Here is a 16,854-nt window from a genome sequence, read left to right as displayed (position 1 = left end):
ACTGAGATTAAACCCTCCGCGGGGATCCCGGATCTGCCACGAGCCCAGGACATCCCATAACTCATAAGGATTTCCATCCTACCAAGACTCCACTATCAATTTCGTGACCAGCAGCCAATCCACACCCTCTGTCCATCATTTATACTACATACCTTTACTTCATTTGACACGGCAAAGGCTAACTAAAACGATCACATCATTCTGGTTTCTTTTATACTACATACCTTTACTTCATTTGACACGGCAAAGGCTAACTAAAACGATCACATCATTCTGGTTTCTCAACTTCATGTTTTCACGTCACTCCATTGCCAAATATAGTCATATGTGTACAGGTGATTATGTCTTGATTTGATATCAGTGGTATCTGCATAGCTTCTTCGACTTCCTTCTCTCAGTTCCAACGCCCTCGCTTTATTTACTCGTACACGACGAGATGCTATGCGTTGCCAAAAATGTCCTCCGCTCGTAGAAAATAAGAAAAACGCACCAGGATCTTTTTATACAACATGGTCGGCCGGCGTGCCTACACATCTCTCGTAACGCCCAGAGCTCCTAGCCCAAAAGAAGGAGCGCCGAGTCACCTCATTAAGCGTCATATCTATATACATTTTTTTCCCACGCACGCCTCGGCACGCCGTCACGACCATCGTGCGGTCGGTTGTCGTTTTTTTTTTCGCCTCTCAGCTACTCTTGCGGCCAACCTGAATGCCTCCCGGGATAGTGATGAGGAAATTGACAAGGTCCACTGAGTTGCCTCCGCCGAGTGTCACGTTCAGTGCCTGGGCGGGTGTAACGCCGCCACTTTGCTGCCGAGTGCCCTGATCCGCTGTCGTGAAGAAACGCTGCAAAACTGTCTGTGCCGTTGTTGCCGCCATCAAGGTTTGCCTCTCGAGAATTAGAAGAATTGAGACGCGGGCAAAGTCCAAAGTCTCCTCAGTGACTGTGAAGGTCGGGCTAGGTGCCGGCGCAGACGACACTGGTACCGAGGGGACAAGAGGGGTCTCTGACGTGGTTGTCGTTGGTATCGTCGTAGGCGGGACCGTAGTTGCCGGCGGGGCTACAGAGGAAGTCGTCTCGGGTGTTGGTGTTGGTGAGGGCACCATTGGAATAGTAGCCCACATGGTGGAGCTGGAAGCATGAATGGTTGTGACACGGAACGGCCCCGTGAGTGTTGTGAATCCACCAACGATATCTGGCGAGGGGAGGACCACGCCTCCCGGTGCGTTGATGTCAATCGTGATAGTTGCCGCTTGCCCTGGGAGTATAGTGATGACCTGAACAGGAATTGCGCCCTTGGCGTTGAGATCCGTGTCTGAAATGACAGTTCCAGTGCGAGTGGAACGTCCGTCAAATGTCACGAGCGAGTTCTGCGCAATGCACGATAGGCTTTCCGTGTTAAATTTCGCGAGAATATCGGTACCGTCCAAAGGAACCGTAAAGTTCGTCTGTGATTGTTGCAGTAATCGTGGAACCGCCTGGCCGAGAGTGACATTACTAAAATTAGTCGAGGTAGAATTTCCCGAGAGGTTGGTGGTGGTGCAGCCTGTTGCTCCGGCCACGGTGCAGGTCTGCCCAGTGAACCCGTTTATACAGATGCAGGAACAGACGTTTTGTGATACGACGTTGGTTCCGCCGTTCTCGCACTTGAGCTGATTCTGGCACTGGGTCAGGGCCGGCTCCGCTGCTGGAGGAGTAGCAGATCTATTTTTGCGGAATACGAAGAATTCGAGGGGGACGATGATGGCGGCGGCAATGATTCCCAAAATGAGAAAGACGATGAGAATGAAGGCCCATAGTGGCAGTCCGCAACACTTTCTACGGCGCTTAGTCGAAGACTCGCCGTCGTTGGATTCGAGCCTGGCCAGCGGAGATCCTCTTGCCGCCATCGCTCTAGTCACAGGCTGAGGCGTGCTGCCCCTACTGCCCGGTGCCAGTGGCCACGAGGCTTGAGAGGCTCGTCTGAACCAACTTCCGCGGTTGGGGGGATTTGGTGTCGTGGCCGCAGGTGGCGGGAATGCAGCGAGCATGTCAGACAGGCCCGACTGGTGCTTGTCACCAGCTGGAAAGAGAAAAGTTAGCCAATGCTATCGCGGTGAGCATTGAAAATTTGACTTACAAGACACGCCAGACATCTGCTGCTCCCCCTCTCGCCCAAATGCCTTCTCGTCCGGCCACGTGCCGTCATCCATCTCGAATCTACTGGCAGGTCTGCGTCCCCGATCGATCAAAGCAGCCAGGCGGGTTGCTCGTTTGATAAGATCCGGTAAACTCGTCATGCTACCCCTGGATTCCATTTGCCTGACTGAGTCCATGTCGAGTCCTAATTTGGGTGGCCGTCGAATGGCCGAAAGGCGGTTGTACGGTCGGGGAGAAGGCGTAACCTTCCTCAATTCTGCTGGATCCGTCGCACTGGCAGCGGCAAAAGCGCCTAGCATAGCGTTGGCCGAGATCGATGGGGTCGTGGCGGTGGCTGCTGTGGTAGGGGCCGTTCCTGAGGAGCTGGAAGCCTCATAGTAAGCTGTACCAGCGTCAAAAGGACTGACGGGAAGCTGGAAAGGAGGGGCTGGCGAGCGCCGCGGCGACTCTTGTTCATTGAGTACATCCTGCGGCATCGGGTCTCCGTTGCTCGGGGCTCGGTTCATCACGATTGAAGGCTTCGACATCTTGCCCAAGCTAGCACTCCGAACAAGTTTGCTCTCGTCTCCTGCATCACCATAAGGCGATCCTGTACCGCGACTCATTTGGCTGTTCTCGTCCTCGGTGGAATACGCGTCGTCCTCGTAGAAGTCGTCTGGATACCCCGGGCTGAAACCTGGTGATTGACTGCCCCAGCTCTCAGGCATAGCAGCGCTCGAAGCGAAAGAGGTGTGAGACCTCGACCGAGGACTCTCTTCGGGAATCGGCGAGACGAATGAAGCATTCGAATAGAAAGATGAGTCGCCTCGACGGGAGGACGGCGGAGGGCCCAGAGTTACGCTCCGTCTTGGTGGTACTACAGGTTGTGGCACGGCGACTGGTGGCAGAGTCGACGGCAAAGGGAAGTCTGGAATCGATCCGACTGAAGAAAGTGACGATTGCGTGTGTCTTGATGACGGGGTAAGCGGTGCGGATGAGACATCTTGGCTCATCGTTGATTCTCGCCCGCTTTGTGGGGTATATTGAAAAACGGGAGTGTGATCCTGGACCCGGGAACTGTCTAATATTGAGGGTACTCTGCTTGGGCGCGGAGGTCGTTGCGGCGGTGGTCCACGGCCCGGAGGAGGTCGATAGGGTTCCGCATCGGAATTGTTCACGGGCGACGGAATCGGTCCTGGCAGCGGCCACTGTGGAATTTGTGTCGGTCGGGAGATGGCAAGCCCGGGGCTGCCATCTTTATTTTGCAAGCCATTCGGTAGTTGAAGTCTCGGTATCCGTGATGGTATCGGCTCAACGATTTGACGCCGGTCTGAGACATCCGTGGGGCTGTCTGGATCTTCTTCCATTATCGGGAACCTCGTGGCGCTCGGCGGAGAATACTGTTCCCTCGGGAATCCGGCTTGAGCCCGCTCTCTTGCCCGCTTGACGGATCCTGCAACTGGCGGTCGATCCATATCTCTTCCATATTGGGGTTGACTCATTTAGTACTCGTGAATTCGGTCCAGCGACATCAGAGTCTCGTTCTCCTCCTGACTTCCTATTTGTTTCTTCTCCTTTTCAAGATGCCTGCACGTCCAGGCACGACAATTAGACCATTCGCTCTGCGGTATCACCCAGGTGCAGCTTCTATAACCGTGGTTCCTGCGGGTCGCCGATGGTTAGGTGATGCGGTGGCGTAGCTGAAATTGTCCGGGGAGACGCTCGTATAGGCTCGCGGTGGCAATGCGACTTGCAGCAGACGACGCAGATTCGCGGACAGAAAAGAGCGGCTGAGAGTTAGATCAAACGAATGGCCGCTCAGCTCTTATGCGAGGCGGTGTAACTGCGTAAGGTTGAAAAACAGGACCCAGGCCTATTAGGAAGAATCGAAGTCTAGAGCGACGCTGAAGTGCAGTAGGGTGGCGAGTTGGCTTAGGAAAAGAACGGAACGAAAAGGCGGCGAAGGAATGAAGTGCGTACACTGAGGTAGCAGGATAGCAGATTGCTGAATTGATTAATTAGGATGGCAGGGAATGTAAAGACGCGTTGGACAATCTATGGTGCAAAAGTCCAGGTCAGCACCGGATAAACGTGAGGGGATCTGGAAGGAAGAGAGGCGAAGCAGAAGAGAGAGAGAGGGAGTAGAAGCAGCACGGCCACTCAAGGCAAACTGGCCCCTCAGTAACAGGTACAGAGGATTTCCGGTGGTTCGGGAGGGTTGCCTCAAGTCGGCCGCACCCTTTCCAAGCAAGGAACACCTGAACAGCCGGGTCACGGGTAGGGGGAGTCCCAAAGAGGATCACGTACATTTGGTGTTTCGAGACTTGGCCTTTGTCGGACGTGATTCGCCCAGCAGGCAAGATTTGTGGTTGATTTTGATAGAGAGATGAAGAGAGATGGGATGCAATTGTGACGGCCGTGGATAGCGGACGGATTTGTTGATTGAGTGATTGAGTAAGTGAGCGACTGCGGTGATGAGAATGACTACGAGGTGATGGCATCGACGTCGGAGCAATGGCAGGAGCGCGTCTTAGCAGCAAATGCTTCGACAAACAGACGGACCAACGCAGTCGTCGGCGCAACAGCAGCAGCAGAGTGCAACTCTGACGGCGGACGGGAGAAGAGAAATCGAGTGGGTGAGACGAGCGCGGGTGAGTGCACGACACACGATGGGTCTTGCGGTGCTGTGAAAAGGACTGAGAGTGTTTCAGACGGGCGGAACGGACAGGGTGTGTCCGGCGTCGGGGAGGCAGGTTGTCTCCGGGGGGAACCTAGTGACTGACGTCTGAAGATTTGGAGATCAAGAGACAATCAGGCGAAGAAGCAGGTCCGTGGTGGATTCGATGGTGATATGATGTGCGAACTGACAGGCGAAGTCGCGTGGGGTAACGGAGCGTCGATGGTATGCGTTTGCTTCAAGGCGGAGTGAGGAATCCCGTGGCGACGGTCCGGTGAGAGAAAGACGGAGAGTCGCAAGAGAGAAATGAGGGTCAGAGAGGTTAATGACGCAGGCCTTGTTGAGGTTCTCGGACGGGTTGCGGCAGTTAGTCTTCAAGACAAAAACTTATGTCCGGTTGGCGGCGGCAAAAAGGAAGAAAAGACCAATGGCGGCCGATCAAGTCGACGAGATTGGAAGAAGAAAAGAAGGTCGAGAAGTGAAAGGTGTGCGTACGCAGTATGCGTGTGTGTATGAGTGAGTGGTGTGTGTGTGACCTGGGTCTGTGTCTGTGTGTATTGAATTGGTTGGTTGGCGGACACACAGATGTACGTATCGTGACGGGATCTGATCTGTCGAGGCACAGTAGAACAGACGGGCCGCGTGCCTGGCTGGACAACCCGTATGTGACAGCTACAAGCGACGATTTACAAGAACCAGTATCGGTAGGGTTGACTCGACTGGTCTGCGGCAACAGGTCACAACCACACGGAAAGGTTGATGGAGGTGGTCCCGAGACGGAAGTGAAGAAGAAGAGGGAGAGAGAGAGAGAGGAGTCTGTCGAGACGGGACAGGAGGGATTAGAGAAGAAGCGAGGAGGGATCCCCAGAGATCAAAAACGAGTGGAAGCAAACTGCCAGAAGAGGGCCGGGCTGGGCTGGGTCTGAATCCCAATCTAGAGTCTAGAGACGGACGGGGGTGGGATTTTGGGACGTGGATTGGGGATGGTCTGGCCTGAGAGACAGCCCATTCAGTAGAATCGGTGCAAGAGAAAAGACTCCACCATCCATCGGCATGGAACTTGACTTTTGGAGTGGGAGAGAGAGAAAGACCAGGGGTGATAGTCGGTGTTTTGCGAGTCTGTGACCCTTTCCCCCCTTGCCGTTGCTGCTCGTACAGACCTTCACTGCAAATTTCGTCCTCTTTTTTTTTTTTTTTTCTTGGGCCTCTTCCCCTCTGCAGGTCCAGGTCAAGACCGGATAATGCGCCGAAAGCGAGCGTGGTGGTGTTAATTACTATCCGTCTGTATCGGTACGAGTATGCTATCTAAAGAAGCGCAGTAAGCATGTAAAGTACCTTGAAATGGATATCTCACCGTAACATGGTCACGTACCTTGCAGGTGCAGCAAGCACAAGCACACACGTGGGGCACTGGGACGGGATTGCGCAAACGAAGTGTCCAAAGATATCTGAAGGATGGAGGCGAAAAACGGAGTATTGTGCAGGGAAATGACAGGTGGGGGTGTGGCCGTTGTAGAGTGACGCCAATACTGTGTATGAGCGCCCAGCTTTGCCCGAGTTGGTCGAGAGTCAAGAGGCCGTTGGAAAGGTCTCGTCTCAGTCAGTACCAACGTCCGGTGCTATCGTTCCCCCTTGCGGCTTGTGTTGATTACCTTTTTGCTTTGCACGTGCCTTGGTGGGAAGTGCTAATATGAGTGTGGTAAGTACTTAGAAGTTAAGCTGGAAAAGACACGAGTGAGGCGTCGATAGTCAAGCAAAGGCTGCAAAGCCAAGTCGCCCGTCGCCCCAAAGGTTGATGGCATGTCTTCAAGGGCTGCCCCTGGCTCCAGGCTGGCTTCATTTTTTGGGGACGACGAGATCCCAAAGTGGCAGATGGGTAAGGATTCAACGAGGCACGGCTCATCTTGGGAGCTGTGGCTGACGCTAACACGACCGTTCCTGGTCCTTCCTGGTCGTCGCTGCCATCCTGGCTGCAGATGACAGGGGTGGCAGGTGAGAGAGAGACTGAGAGAAAGGAGGAGGAAGGACTGTTGGCGAAGTCTTGACTTGCACCGGGCCGTTCTTGCAAGTTGCTCGCTTCACACTTGGCCGTCTCAAACGCAGGCAAGGCAGGTGTTAGTCCAACGCTCCTGCTTCGACTCTTGCCTTCTCCTCCCCTCTCCACTGGCTTTGCTGCGTGCCTTCCCTGGTCTGCCCCGGCTGGAGGGGTCACTCTCCGTCCAATCCCTGCTCTCTGCAGTTTACATGTGGATCAATCTGGCCTGGTGTGGGCCAATGATGAGCGTATCAGGCTTAACCAGAAACACTAGCGCAGGCACGCACCTCAAGACCCTTTCAATCCCTGCAAGAGCGGTCCAGATGGCCCGATCTGGGGGGAAACCTCAACCCAGCCAATTCGTACCTTCTCAGTCACTCAGTCTCCAGGATCTAGAAAACCTCAAGTGGTCTTCTATGGCTGTTGTAAGCTTTTGTACAAAGTTCCAGTGCCTTTGGAAAGACTTGTTCGTCGAACACAATGACCGATTGGACAAGTTTATCGCCCGAGTTGGCATCGCCACAAGATCGTTCGATCCATCCGCCACGGCGCTTCCCTCAACTCAACCTCGCCCTTCAGTGTTCCTGCAAACTGCGGCATGTTCGGTCTCGCTCGTCGTTCTTTTCTGCACCTGTCAGAGTTGCCGTTGGTGTGCATTCTTCCAAAAAAGCAAAGTCGAACCGACCTGCAACCGGAACAAGCCACTCGCACCTCGGTTGCTGGCTCCTTGATGCTCAACTCCGGGGCACTATTCCCAAAACTGACGCTACAGACACCCACCGCTTCCACTTTCAAGTTGCCATTGTCGAATTATCGCTCTCCGTGTCTAGATATTCTGCCAATGCCTACCTCCGTCCGGCTCGTCTTCAAATGCGTCCAAGGGACCATCCCAACGCCGGATTCATCAACACGGGCGACCACCGCCTCCTACTACCTACTACCGCCACCCCAATCAGGGAGACGGGACGAATTGAAACGTCACGTTCCTTGAGCTGATGTCTGTCACAGAACAAAATGAGAGGAAAATACTCCGAACATGGCATATGGCCTGACTGCGGCCCTTGAAGGATGGGCCCATCGGCGACTCTCCGTTGAAATGATTCTCGACTTGCGTAACCAGAATACCATTCCTGTGCTGCCGATTATCAGAATAACGGCTCACGTTGCAAGCCTGTGACCTGGGTGTCTTTTGAAAAGGACTACGACACAAAAACGCTTGCCATTAATACGCCCGCGCAACCAGCGGAAGAATGGATATTCAATTACCTTTGCCCTGTGCTGTCGCCCTGCACCTTGGAACCCCAGGTCCCCGGCACGAGAACGCTGATCAGCATTACCTTAAAGGCAACTGAGCGGGGGTCTGCCTGCGGTGTGCAGCTTCAGGGTTCCTGCAATTATTCCGCCTGCAGGAACACCCTCTACGCGATCTGTTGACCGCGTGCTGATTTTTGCGCCGGCATCTCTGTACCGAAAACGCCATCCTGCGACCTGCTTGGTCTTGGCCTACCTGATGGCCATCGGACCGCTGCCACTGCATGCGCAGAACTGCAGACCAAGGGGTTGAACAAACACATCGGTCGTCTCCTGTCGCAAATCCCACGGCACACATCGAGATAACCCTGAGTCCCGGATCGACTCGTCCAACCAGTGGTGCAGCGACAAGAAAGGCACGGAGAACCAAGGTTGGCACGCGGCGCGGCGCCTCCTTCCGAGTTGGTTCCCACCGCCCGCAGATGCATTTTTTCCTCTTACGGACTACAAGTACAGCAGTGCAGACTGCAGGTCCAACGTCGAGTTCTAGACGCGTTTCAGCTGTCGCATCCACGCTGCGGATATGGAACAGGGCCCAGGGTCAGATCTCTTTATCCCTCACAATAGCCTCAATTGGCCCAGGTCAGTACGAAGTATGGATACAGATACCAGCAAGTGAATGCCCTGTCGCATGCCCTGGAGTCATGGACCCTTTTCGATCCTTTGACAAGGAACGACGCCGCTTGCAAGAGAAGGGCAGTCATTGGCACGCCTCTCTGTGGTGCATTCGGCTCGATCTTGTCGGTTGGTCAACACCTATGGGTCTCTTGCGAGTATGCGCTGAGGGTGTCGGCAAAGTACTGTTGCCTCTTTGACTCCAGACGAGCGCTTCGGCATAGGATTCAGGCACGCAGAACACGGAAGTGTGCGACGGCAAGGCCGCATGAGAGAAACTTCAGGCACACGACGGCATTGTCCATACGCCTGCCTCCCGCGCGGCTTGAGCTCAGGGTCTATGCCTCCTCCCATCTGCTACCGAGGCAGCCATTTCTAGATACGTTCTGCTTCACATCAGCAGAAGAGAAAAACTCAATGACTGCTTCCACTGACCGTGTCTCCGCAGACTTTGAATAGCCGTCCTCGACTCCTCATCCACACGTGGAACTTTGGGACGAAACGAAACAATGCGCCGACAGTCACGCAGGTAAGCCACCATTTCCCACGGCGAAGAAAGATTTCGGCCTGCATTACGGGCGATCCGTTCTCCAATCTTGACATCAGTTTCGGTCGTAGTTATCTGACCGGCACGTCATCTCCGACAAAAGCCGCCAAAAATGATTTGCGTTCTTCGAGGGCAAACCATACAAGCGCCAGTGCGATGATGGAGTTTGACTTTGAATTCAACAACCCTTCAATTCTGAGCCAGCCTCTAATTGGCAGCTCGCTAGCTCCCGTACCCAACTGTCAACGTCAAACCGTCCGGCCCCACGGCGCCGGCTAGCCTCCGGTGTGGAGATGTCTTTACATACCAGGCTCGGGATCTTCATCTCGATATCACGGTGGGTAGCACGTTATCTATTCGCAACGCAACACACAGATTCCAAAAAACATTTGCTCCCTTTGGACAATAGTCATTGGCTTGCAATAAACCGCAAGGACAGGCTTTCCCATTCCTCGCCTCGCCAACGAAGCATGGCAAATTGGGTTTGTTTGCTGTTGTATGAATATTGAAGGGGCTTCAAATGTCACACTAACAGGTATGGGTGATGTACATCTCTTCCGGATTCCGAATTGGTGGCATCCACATGCCGGTCCCCGAATCTCATCACCAGCCTCGGCGAGCATTCCAATGAAGTGTCGATCATGTCGAATCGTCAGGCTAACTAGCTTGCGTGCTTGACTATAATCTTCTAGAAAACTCAATCTCTGAGCTTGAGTCGCATTCTCGATCCCCTTGCCGTGACACGCACTAAATGTTGTGCATGACCAAACGGGTCCTGTATTTCTAATTGCGTTTAGCACAAGTAGACCACCGTCAAGACATTCAGAGGCTGGCTTTATTCTTCTCCCTTGATTAATCTTTGCTCAAGAGGAACAGCAATTGGCATCATCTATCAAGGTTTCTGACAGCTGATACATGGCGACTTCTTGGCGCGTGCGAAACTCAAAAGTAATATTACACGGAAATTTTGTCGCTATGCAAGCTAGTCTCTCTGGCGTGGGTCTGTCAAGGTGATCATCCCCAATCGTACGATGCCACTTACGTTTACTCGTCGTCGAGAATTTGACATTGAAAAGCTATCGCCGACTAAGTCAACTGCTGCCGTCTGTCACGTTAGATGCTGTGCTAGAGATGGTACTTGGCGATGATGATGGAACGATATCAACGTTCAAATACCATTTGCCGCGAAGGCTACTGCTAAGAATGTTGATGGCGTCACGTGAGGAAGACGAGGAAAAGGTTCTCGCTGCTGTACTTACTGCGACAACAATTGGACATGACATCATTGAGGCTCCTTTCCGGTCGGCTCTGAGGATGTATTCTCCCGCTGTAATTATCCCTTCGCGTATCTGTTCTGCCACCTGAGCATCTCCAGTCTATGAAGGCCATGTCACACTTATCTAGAGGGGTTATTGCAGCTCCTAGTTTCCAGCCGCGTGTATCTGCACTTCATGATCTGGCTGTATGAACGCTCATGATTTTGAGAGATACCTTGAAACTGTGGCGACTGTGCCGACATTCTTGCAGCAACCAGCTGCGGTGGTGGTTCCATGCTCATGTTTTTACCTCTACTCAAGTCATACCTATATAAGACCAGAGATACCCCGCCCGTTCAAGTCACTTCCATCTGCATTATGGCGCCGCGTGTAGAAGGTAAATTTATATCCATGACTACGAGACCAGGATGGATGTTCCCCAGCTGCGGTGCTTTCCATTACATGCCGCGTGAAGGCATATCAGGAACACGCCCCGATGGGCGTTCGGAGATGGGTATTGAGGGGGCTTCGTGGTCTTTGCCAAGTTACAGCACAAGCTGGCGCCGGCCACTGTGATATCTTGACGAAGTTCTATCAAGACTCGTCGTCAATGTATGACCATTGTATCAGCCGTAAAGCGGAACATTGAGAAAGGCGATGGGCTCGACAGGAAGAGGTGAAACCTTACACATCATTGAGAAAGAGAGCGCCACAATTCTTGCTCTTAGTACGTCGACAGTCCTTGCATATAGATATCTTTATAGATATGTATACATCCAAGCTAAAGCAGAGAATTCCATGTCCCAAGGGGCTTTACCAATCATGACGGCTGAACATACAGTACTATGCATCTTCTGAGAGCGGTTGTCTCCCAGTTTCGGTGTGAGCGAGTGCCAAATAGCACACGCAGACTTGCCGTGAGCGTGATATCATGGCTACCGTGGCATGTATCTCGCAATGATATCATATTTGAATTCTTCACCAGTCCTATTGAGCTTGTGAGAGAACCTTGCATTGCCTTTTGCATAGGTCGTGTTGTCAACAAATCCGATGCTCTGTACCCGCGAGAGTATAAATGCACCTTGGGCAACCTGTGACTCTCTCGCTGTTATAACTCTCCTCGGTAGGTCTTTGCACATCGAATTCTCTGGTGACTTACGACTACTTTGAGATTGGCTGGTGCTCACTTGGGTTGATCGTATTCAAACCATGGCTAAAGTGCTTCTCTTTGGATGATGTATTGAGCTACCGTGTGCAATATCTGATCATTCTTGCCGCGGAGTAGGTAACGTGCTTGATGCAAATGCGGGCTTGACGGACTTAAAGAGAGAGGGTGGGATGAATGGCCACAATAGCCAAGACGGCAAGGACCTTGCAATTGAAGGCTTTCTTTTTCCTTTTCCTCTGCCAGTCTTGTGCCTTGATATAGGCGCAAGCTTTCTCGGGCCATGTTTTAGTATTACGTCCTGATATGGGCATTGTCGCGCTTCCTACGAGATCGAGCATGCCAGTATGAAAGCCATCACGGGTTGAAAGGCGTGAAACTTTTCACTACCCGTTTCGGTAGAGGCCCAAGGAGATTCTTGACGTTTTCGAAAGCACCCGCGGTTGATAGCGACTTATGCCGATGAACAACACGCAAGCAATGCGACTGGCTTTATAGATATATGCCTTCTTGTGGGGGAACGTTCTCTTCAGCGAGGAAAAGCCTGTATTCAGCAACAAGTTACGCCATTCAGACCTCTCGGAATCAGGATGGCAAGGCAGACCAAGGGAGCCCGGGACCTTGTGTTTCGGGAGCGAAACCGAGATGAGGGCGACCCTTTTATTGCTTTGCTGCCTTACCCATCTACCTACCTACGAATTGGACCCAAAGCGGAAGTTGACCGGCGGAAGACGGCGGAAGACGACGAATTCGCACCGGAGCGGAGAGTCGGTAGAGTCCGGAGAGCGGGAAATTGGAGTTGCGTGATGTGCAATTTCCGGTGATCCCGGGGCGGCCGGCCTGGAAACTTTTCGGAGGCCGATAGGCGGCGGAAGGCGCCGCACTCACTTCCCAATTTACGAGATCGAGACCATTTGCATTTGGTATTCTACACTAGTGACCAAAAGAGCCCATAATAGTCAAAATCTGCCACTGCTCAGTATCTGGGGAGGACTGGGGGTGAGGACTGGGGGGCATTCGACGGCTAGGCCGAACCATCGAGACCAACATGAACCATTTTCGAGCCAGGAATCCACCCATTCGGAACAGCACAGCCCGAGCGAGAACAGCTGTTTCTATTCTGGCAGCGTAGGGGTAAACTTGCACAAGGCGAACAGCAAGAGAGAGAGAAAGAAAGAAAGAAAAAGGGGGGCTAACTAAGTCGTTTGGGACCTTGGGGTGGGCTTTGGTGACTTCCTGTATCACGATGATACGGCGATGGGGTTTCAGACCCGGATGAGACCCCTTGCTCTGAGGCGCGCCGCAGGGCTTTGGCTGAGGAGTGACCTAGCGGTGCAACGATGGAAAATCAATAACACCGTTCAGCATGTCCTTATCTTGGTACTCTAACAAGACCAAAAAACAGCACCTACCTAGGCAGTCACGTCTTTCACCCAACTAGAAGGCCTGCCAACGTCTTCGGCCCGTCTACTCGCTCAAAGACCAAACTACTCAGTGTGGCAAGGGACTCGAGCACACGCCGTAGACGTCATGAAGGCAGCTACAAGTGACTAGGGTGCTTGGTGCTCACTCCTCGCTCGTGCTGAAATCTGTCATTGTGAGGAAGGGAGCAAATGTTCTCGGTGCAGGGATAGGATAGCAACAGCGCGCTTAGCATTGATGCGTCAAGGTAGGCACAGGAAGATAAGGTAGGCGAAAACTCAAAGAGACAGAAGAGCAGGAGCACATGATCCATCGGAGCTGGGGGGAAGAGTTTCTGTATCCTTCTGGATAAGGTACCTATAGTCAGCACGGACGACGCTCATGCCATGCGACTCGATACGTGTATTGGAAGTCTTGGGAGGTTGGCCCCCGTTGGTAGTTGCCCGTTGCCGCGTGAAAGTGGTCCGGCACGGAGGCAGCGGAAAGTGGAAGAGGGAAAGAAAAGTGGAGATATAGGACGGGCGAGCAAGGTGAGTGGACGATAGCGAGTGGAAGGTGAGGACCCGGTGAGATGTGCCTGAGGAGGCAGACCGATCGACCCTTCGCGGGGCTTCTACGGCTGGACGGGAAGGAAAGAGACAGGCACAGAGAATGGATTCGGGAGGGAAGGAGAGGGACGAATGACATAATCGGGCTGAGGGATGTGCAGCGCTACGGTATGACCCTGATTTGCCTCAGGCATACAAGACTCGAGGAAAGCTTGCAGGCACCAAGGAAAGTCCCCATTCGTCTCCGCAGGTTCCGAATAAGTCACTCACCACCCGGCCGCACACGCAATCGCCCGCGAATCCCCCGTCCATTGAGACAGCACAGTCACCTGTCCTGCCCTGTGTCGTCCCCGGTCCGTCACCTTAGCGCGTCCCAAGCTGTCCCCGATTGCCCCTCTCTGAGGTAAGTCTGTCTCTCTCTCAGTCTCTCCCCGAGCAGTGGGCATCCATGCACCCAGCAGACTAACGCCACTTGCAGCACCTGATCTCCATCTTTTTACTGGGTAAAGGCCCGTACTACTGGGCTGCGTCAGCGCAACCTGCCCTGCGTACCGTGGTTACGAAGTGACCGACACACGCTACCACTCTGCCTGCTGCTGCTCAGGTCCCTTTTTACTCCACCTCAACCCATTGACACGGCACTCATGTCATTGCACCTCTCCTCCCACTCCAACTTCAAAACCTAAACCTCCCTTCTCCTTACCGTACCTACCGACCAACTTCGACTCTATCCTCTGTCGAAACAAAACACTTCCATCACCAAACGCACCCAATCGACACGTCCCCCTAGATCATCAAAACAGCCGACAAACAGATTGAAAGAGACACAGACCTCGTCAAGATGTTGTTGAAATCCCTCGCCGCCGCCGGCCTGGCGATTACGGCCACGCAAGCCTTCGTCATCGTACCCGAGATCTCCGAAGCCGACAACGAAATCGTCAAAACCCTCCCCTTCGTGGAGGCTTCCTCAGATGTAGGCCTTGCGAGCCACCGTGTCAAGGTCGACTGCCCCGGCTGCCCCCTGACGATGCGTCAACACGATGGCCGCTACCACACAATGACGGACCTTGACAACCACCTCGAGCTCACCTTCTCCATCGAAACCGACACCACCGGCGTCGACCACCTCCTCGTCAACGACTTTGAGCTCTACCCTAAGCCTGCCTCGTGGTACAAGGCTCTCCGTGCTCCTCAGATTCCCGACTTCGCAGAGGCCGCTACCAAGCACCCTCAAAACGCCGACCCCAACACCCCTCAACTGGGTTACAGCCTGGGCGTCCGCCCCATCGCAAAGGATAACGAGCAGGAGCTTGAGCTCATCGAGGTTGACCTCCAGATCATCGAGGTCGGAAACAGCTTCGTCGCCGACGTCCCCAACGTTCAGGTCAAGCTCATCAAGTCCCCTACCGGAAGCCTCATGATCGGCAATGTCGAGCAAACCGAGACATCCGTCCCGTCCCACAAGGAAGAGGAGGACCACGAGCCGCCTGCTGAGGACTGCACCACCTTCTACTGCAGATGGCGCGCCGCCATCTTGAGAAACATGCGTGGCATGAAGTGCGGAGGCCGCAAGCACGGAAGCATGCGCGGACAGCACCGTCACGGACACCACTCTCACCACGCCGGCCAGATGAGACACCACCACCACACCTGGGGTCAGCTGGCTAAGAACATCACCTCCCACATCCTGCTCCCGATCCTCATCGGCATTGTTGCTGGCGTCAGTGTTAGCATGTAAGTCATCCATTTTCCCCCGTCCCCCCCGGTCGCGTGACCCCCTTTCCCACGGATCCACTAATACGACATTTTAGCATTGGCATGATGGTTGGTACCTTCGTCGTTTGCCTGTGGCGCGTCTTCGTCCGCCACCAGGCCCCCTTCGCTCGCCGTCACTGCCGCCGCCGTGCCCGCAGGAACACGCATCGCGAGGCCGGTGCCGTCGAGGAGAAGTCCGAACTCATGGCTGAGTCCGCCGACCTTCCTCCCTACAAGGACGAGGAGGAGGACGTTCCCAAGACCGAGACGGCTCAGGTCTAGGAGAGCGACATCATATTGGAACTGAACTTCAACTTGAAAATCAACTCACGTGCGAAACTGATGATACCACTTTTCCTTTTACTCCTTATCGTTGCTTTACAGAAAAAATAACCAACACAAGAAATCACTTATCGAACCACCAAAAATTGGACAAGAGAGGAAACTACACATCTCATAAAGAAGCGGCGTTTTTGTTTTTGCGTCGATTTGTTTCTAGGGGCGGGATTGGCAAAAATTAGGAATCTTTTCCCAACACGCATCGAGCGTTTTACAGGACGCTCGGAGACGGATCGTGTGCCGGACGTCTACACATACACTCTCATTTCCCCATCAAGCGTTATTGTTGTCAAACGGACGCCATGATAGCCGTAGAGGCAAGCTTTGGGGACTCGAATTTGTTGTCATAGGCTTCTCAAAAACTTACACTCCTTGAATTGATTCCTCTAAGCGAGCCATATTGGTATTCCCTCCTGCCCGTGATGTCTGACCAAGCTTCTAAAAGGAAGCCCGCGTGTAAACATGAGGCTAAGTGACGTAATTCCACTTTCTCCTTACACCAGTCTCACGCTACACCACATGCCTACATGAAGTCCAAGCTCTCTAGGAAACCTCTTCTCAGTCGTCGAGGAGCGGGAACATCTCGTCCCGAGGTAACGCATGATGGAGGGAGTGAGTTGCTATGGGATGGAAAACTCTACCGGGAGGTGTCTGCAAGTGGGTGACAAAATCGATTTCCGCTCGACATATGCGACAAGCTGTTACACCACTATTATCACTAGCATTAAAACCGCTATAAGCACTAGTATTAATATCTATTAAATAGAGTATATTTCTTTACGTGTATACCTGAGAAGGACGTTAATATAGAAAGGTAGTGATTATGATATGAGTAGTGAGAGGGGTACTTATCAAGACGACGAGCAGGAAATCGATTTTGTCACCCACTTGGTCTGTTTGTGTATAGTCGGGACGTTGACGTCCGCACGTATCTCCCGGTCATCCCGTTGCTGGCCCTTACCACCCACCCTTCATTACCGGGTATCAAAGCTAGCTAGGTAGAGAGGAGTCCCTTCCCGCTTACTATGTAGTGAAATGATATCCGCAGGACTTGGATGAAATGGAC

At 53.2% G+C, this 16,854-nt stretch overlaps 2 protein-coding genes across 2 annotated transcripts; one reads left to right on the top strand and one right to left on the bottom strand.

Annotated features, from left to right (window-relative positions):
• Positions 1 to 360: 360 nt before the first annotated feature.
• Positions 361 to 5,894, bottom strand: HER10_EVM0006588 (uncharacterized protein). Its single transcript, XM_035476170.1, has 2 exons — positions 2,120 to 5,894; positions 361 to 2,062 (listed from the first exon to the last, which is right to left on the bottom strand). Exons 1-2 carry the CDS (start codon positions 3,618 to 3,620, stop codon positions 684 to 686), a joined length of 2,880 nt encoding a protein of 959 aa, XP_035332788.1. The 5' UTR covers positions 3,621 to 5,894; the 3' UTR covers positions 361 to 683.
• An 8,133-nt stretch (positions 5,895 to 14,027) lies between these two features.
• HER10_EVM0010798 (uncharacterized protein) lies at positions 14,028 to 16,531 on the top strand. Its single transcript, XM_035480247.1, has 2 exons — positions 14,028 to 15,428; positions 15,506 to 16,531. Exons 1-2 carry the CDS (start codon positions 14,536 to 14,538, stop codon positions 15,729 to 15,731), a joined length of 1,119 nt encoding a protein of 372 aa, XP_035333290.1. The 5' UTR covers positions 14,028 to 14,535; the 3' UTR covers positions 15,732 to 16,531.
• The last annotated feature ends 323 nt before the right edge of the window (positions 16,532 to 16,854 follow it).

The sequence above is a fragment of the Colletotrichum scovillei genome, assembly GCF_011075155.1.
Source record: "Colletotrichum scovillei strain TJNH1 chromosome Unknown Contig00006, whole genome shotgun sequence".
NCBI lineage: Eukaryota > Fungi > Ascomycota > Sordariomycetes > Glomerellales > Glomerellaceae > Colletotrichum > Colletotrichum scovillei.
This window is presented reverse-complemented; position numbering and strand designations above follow the sequence as displayed.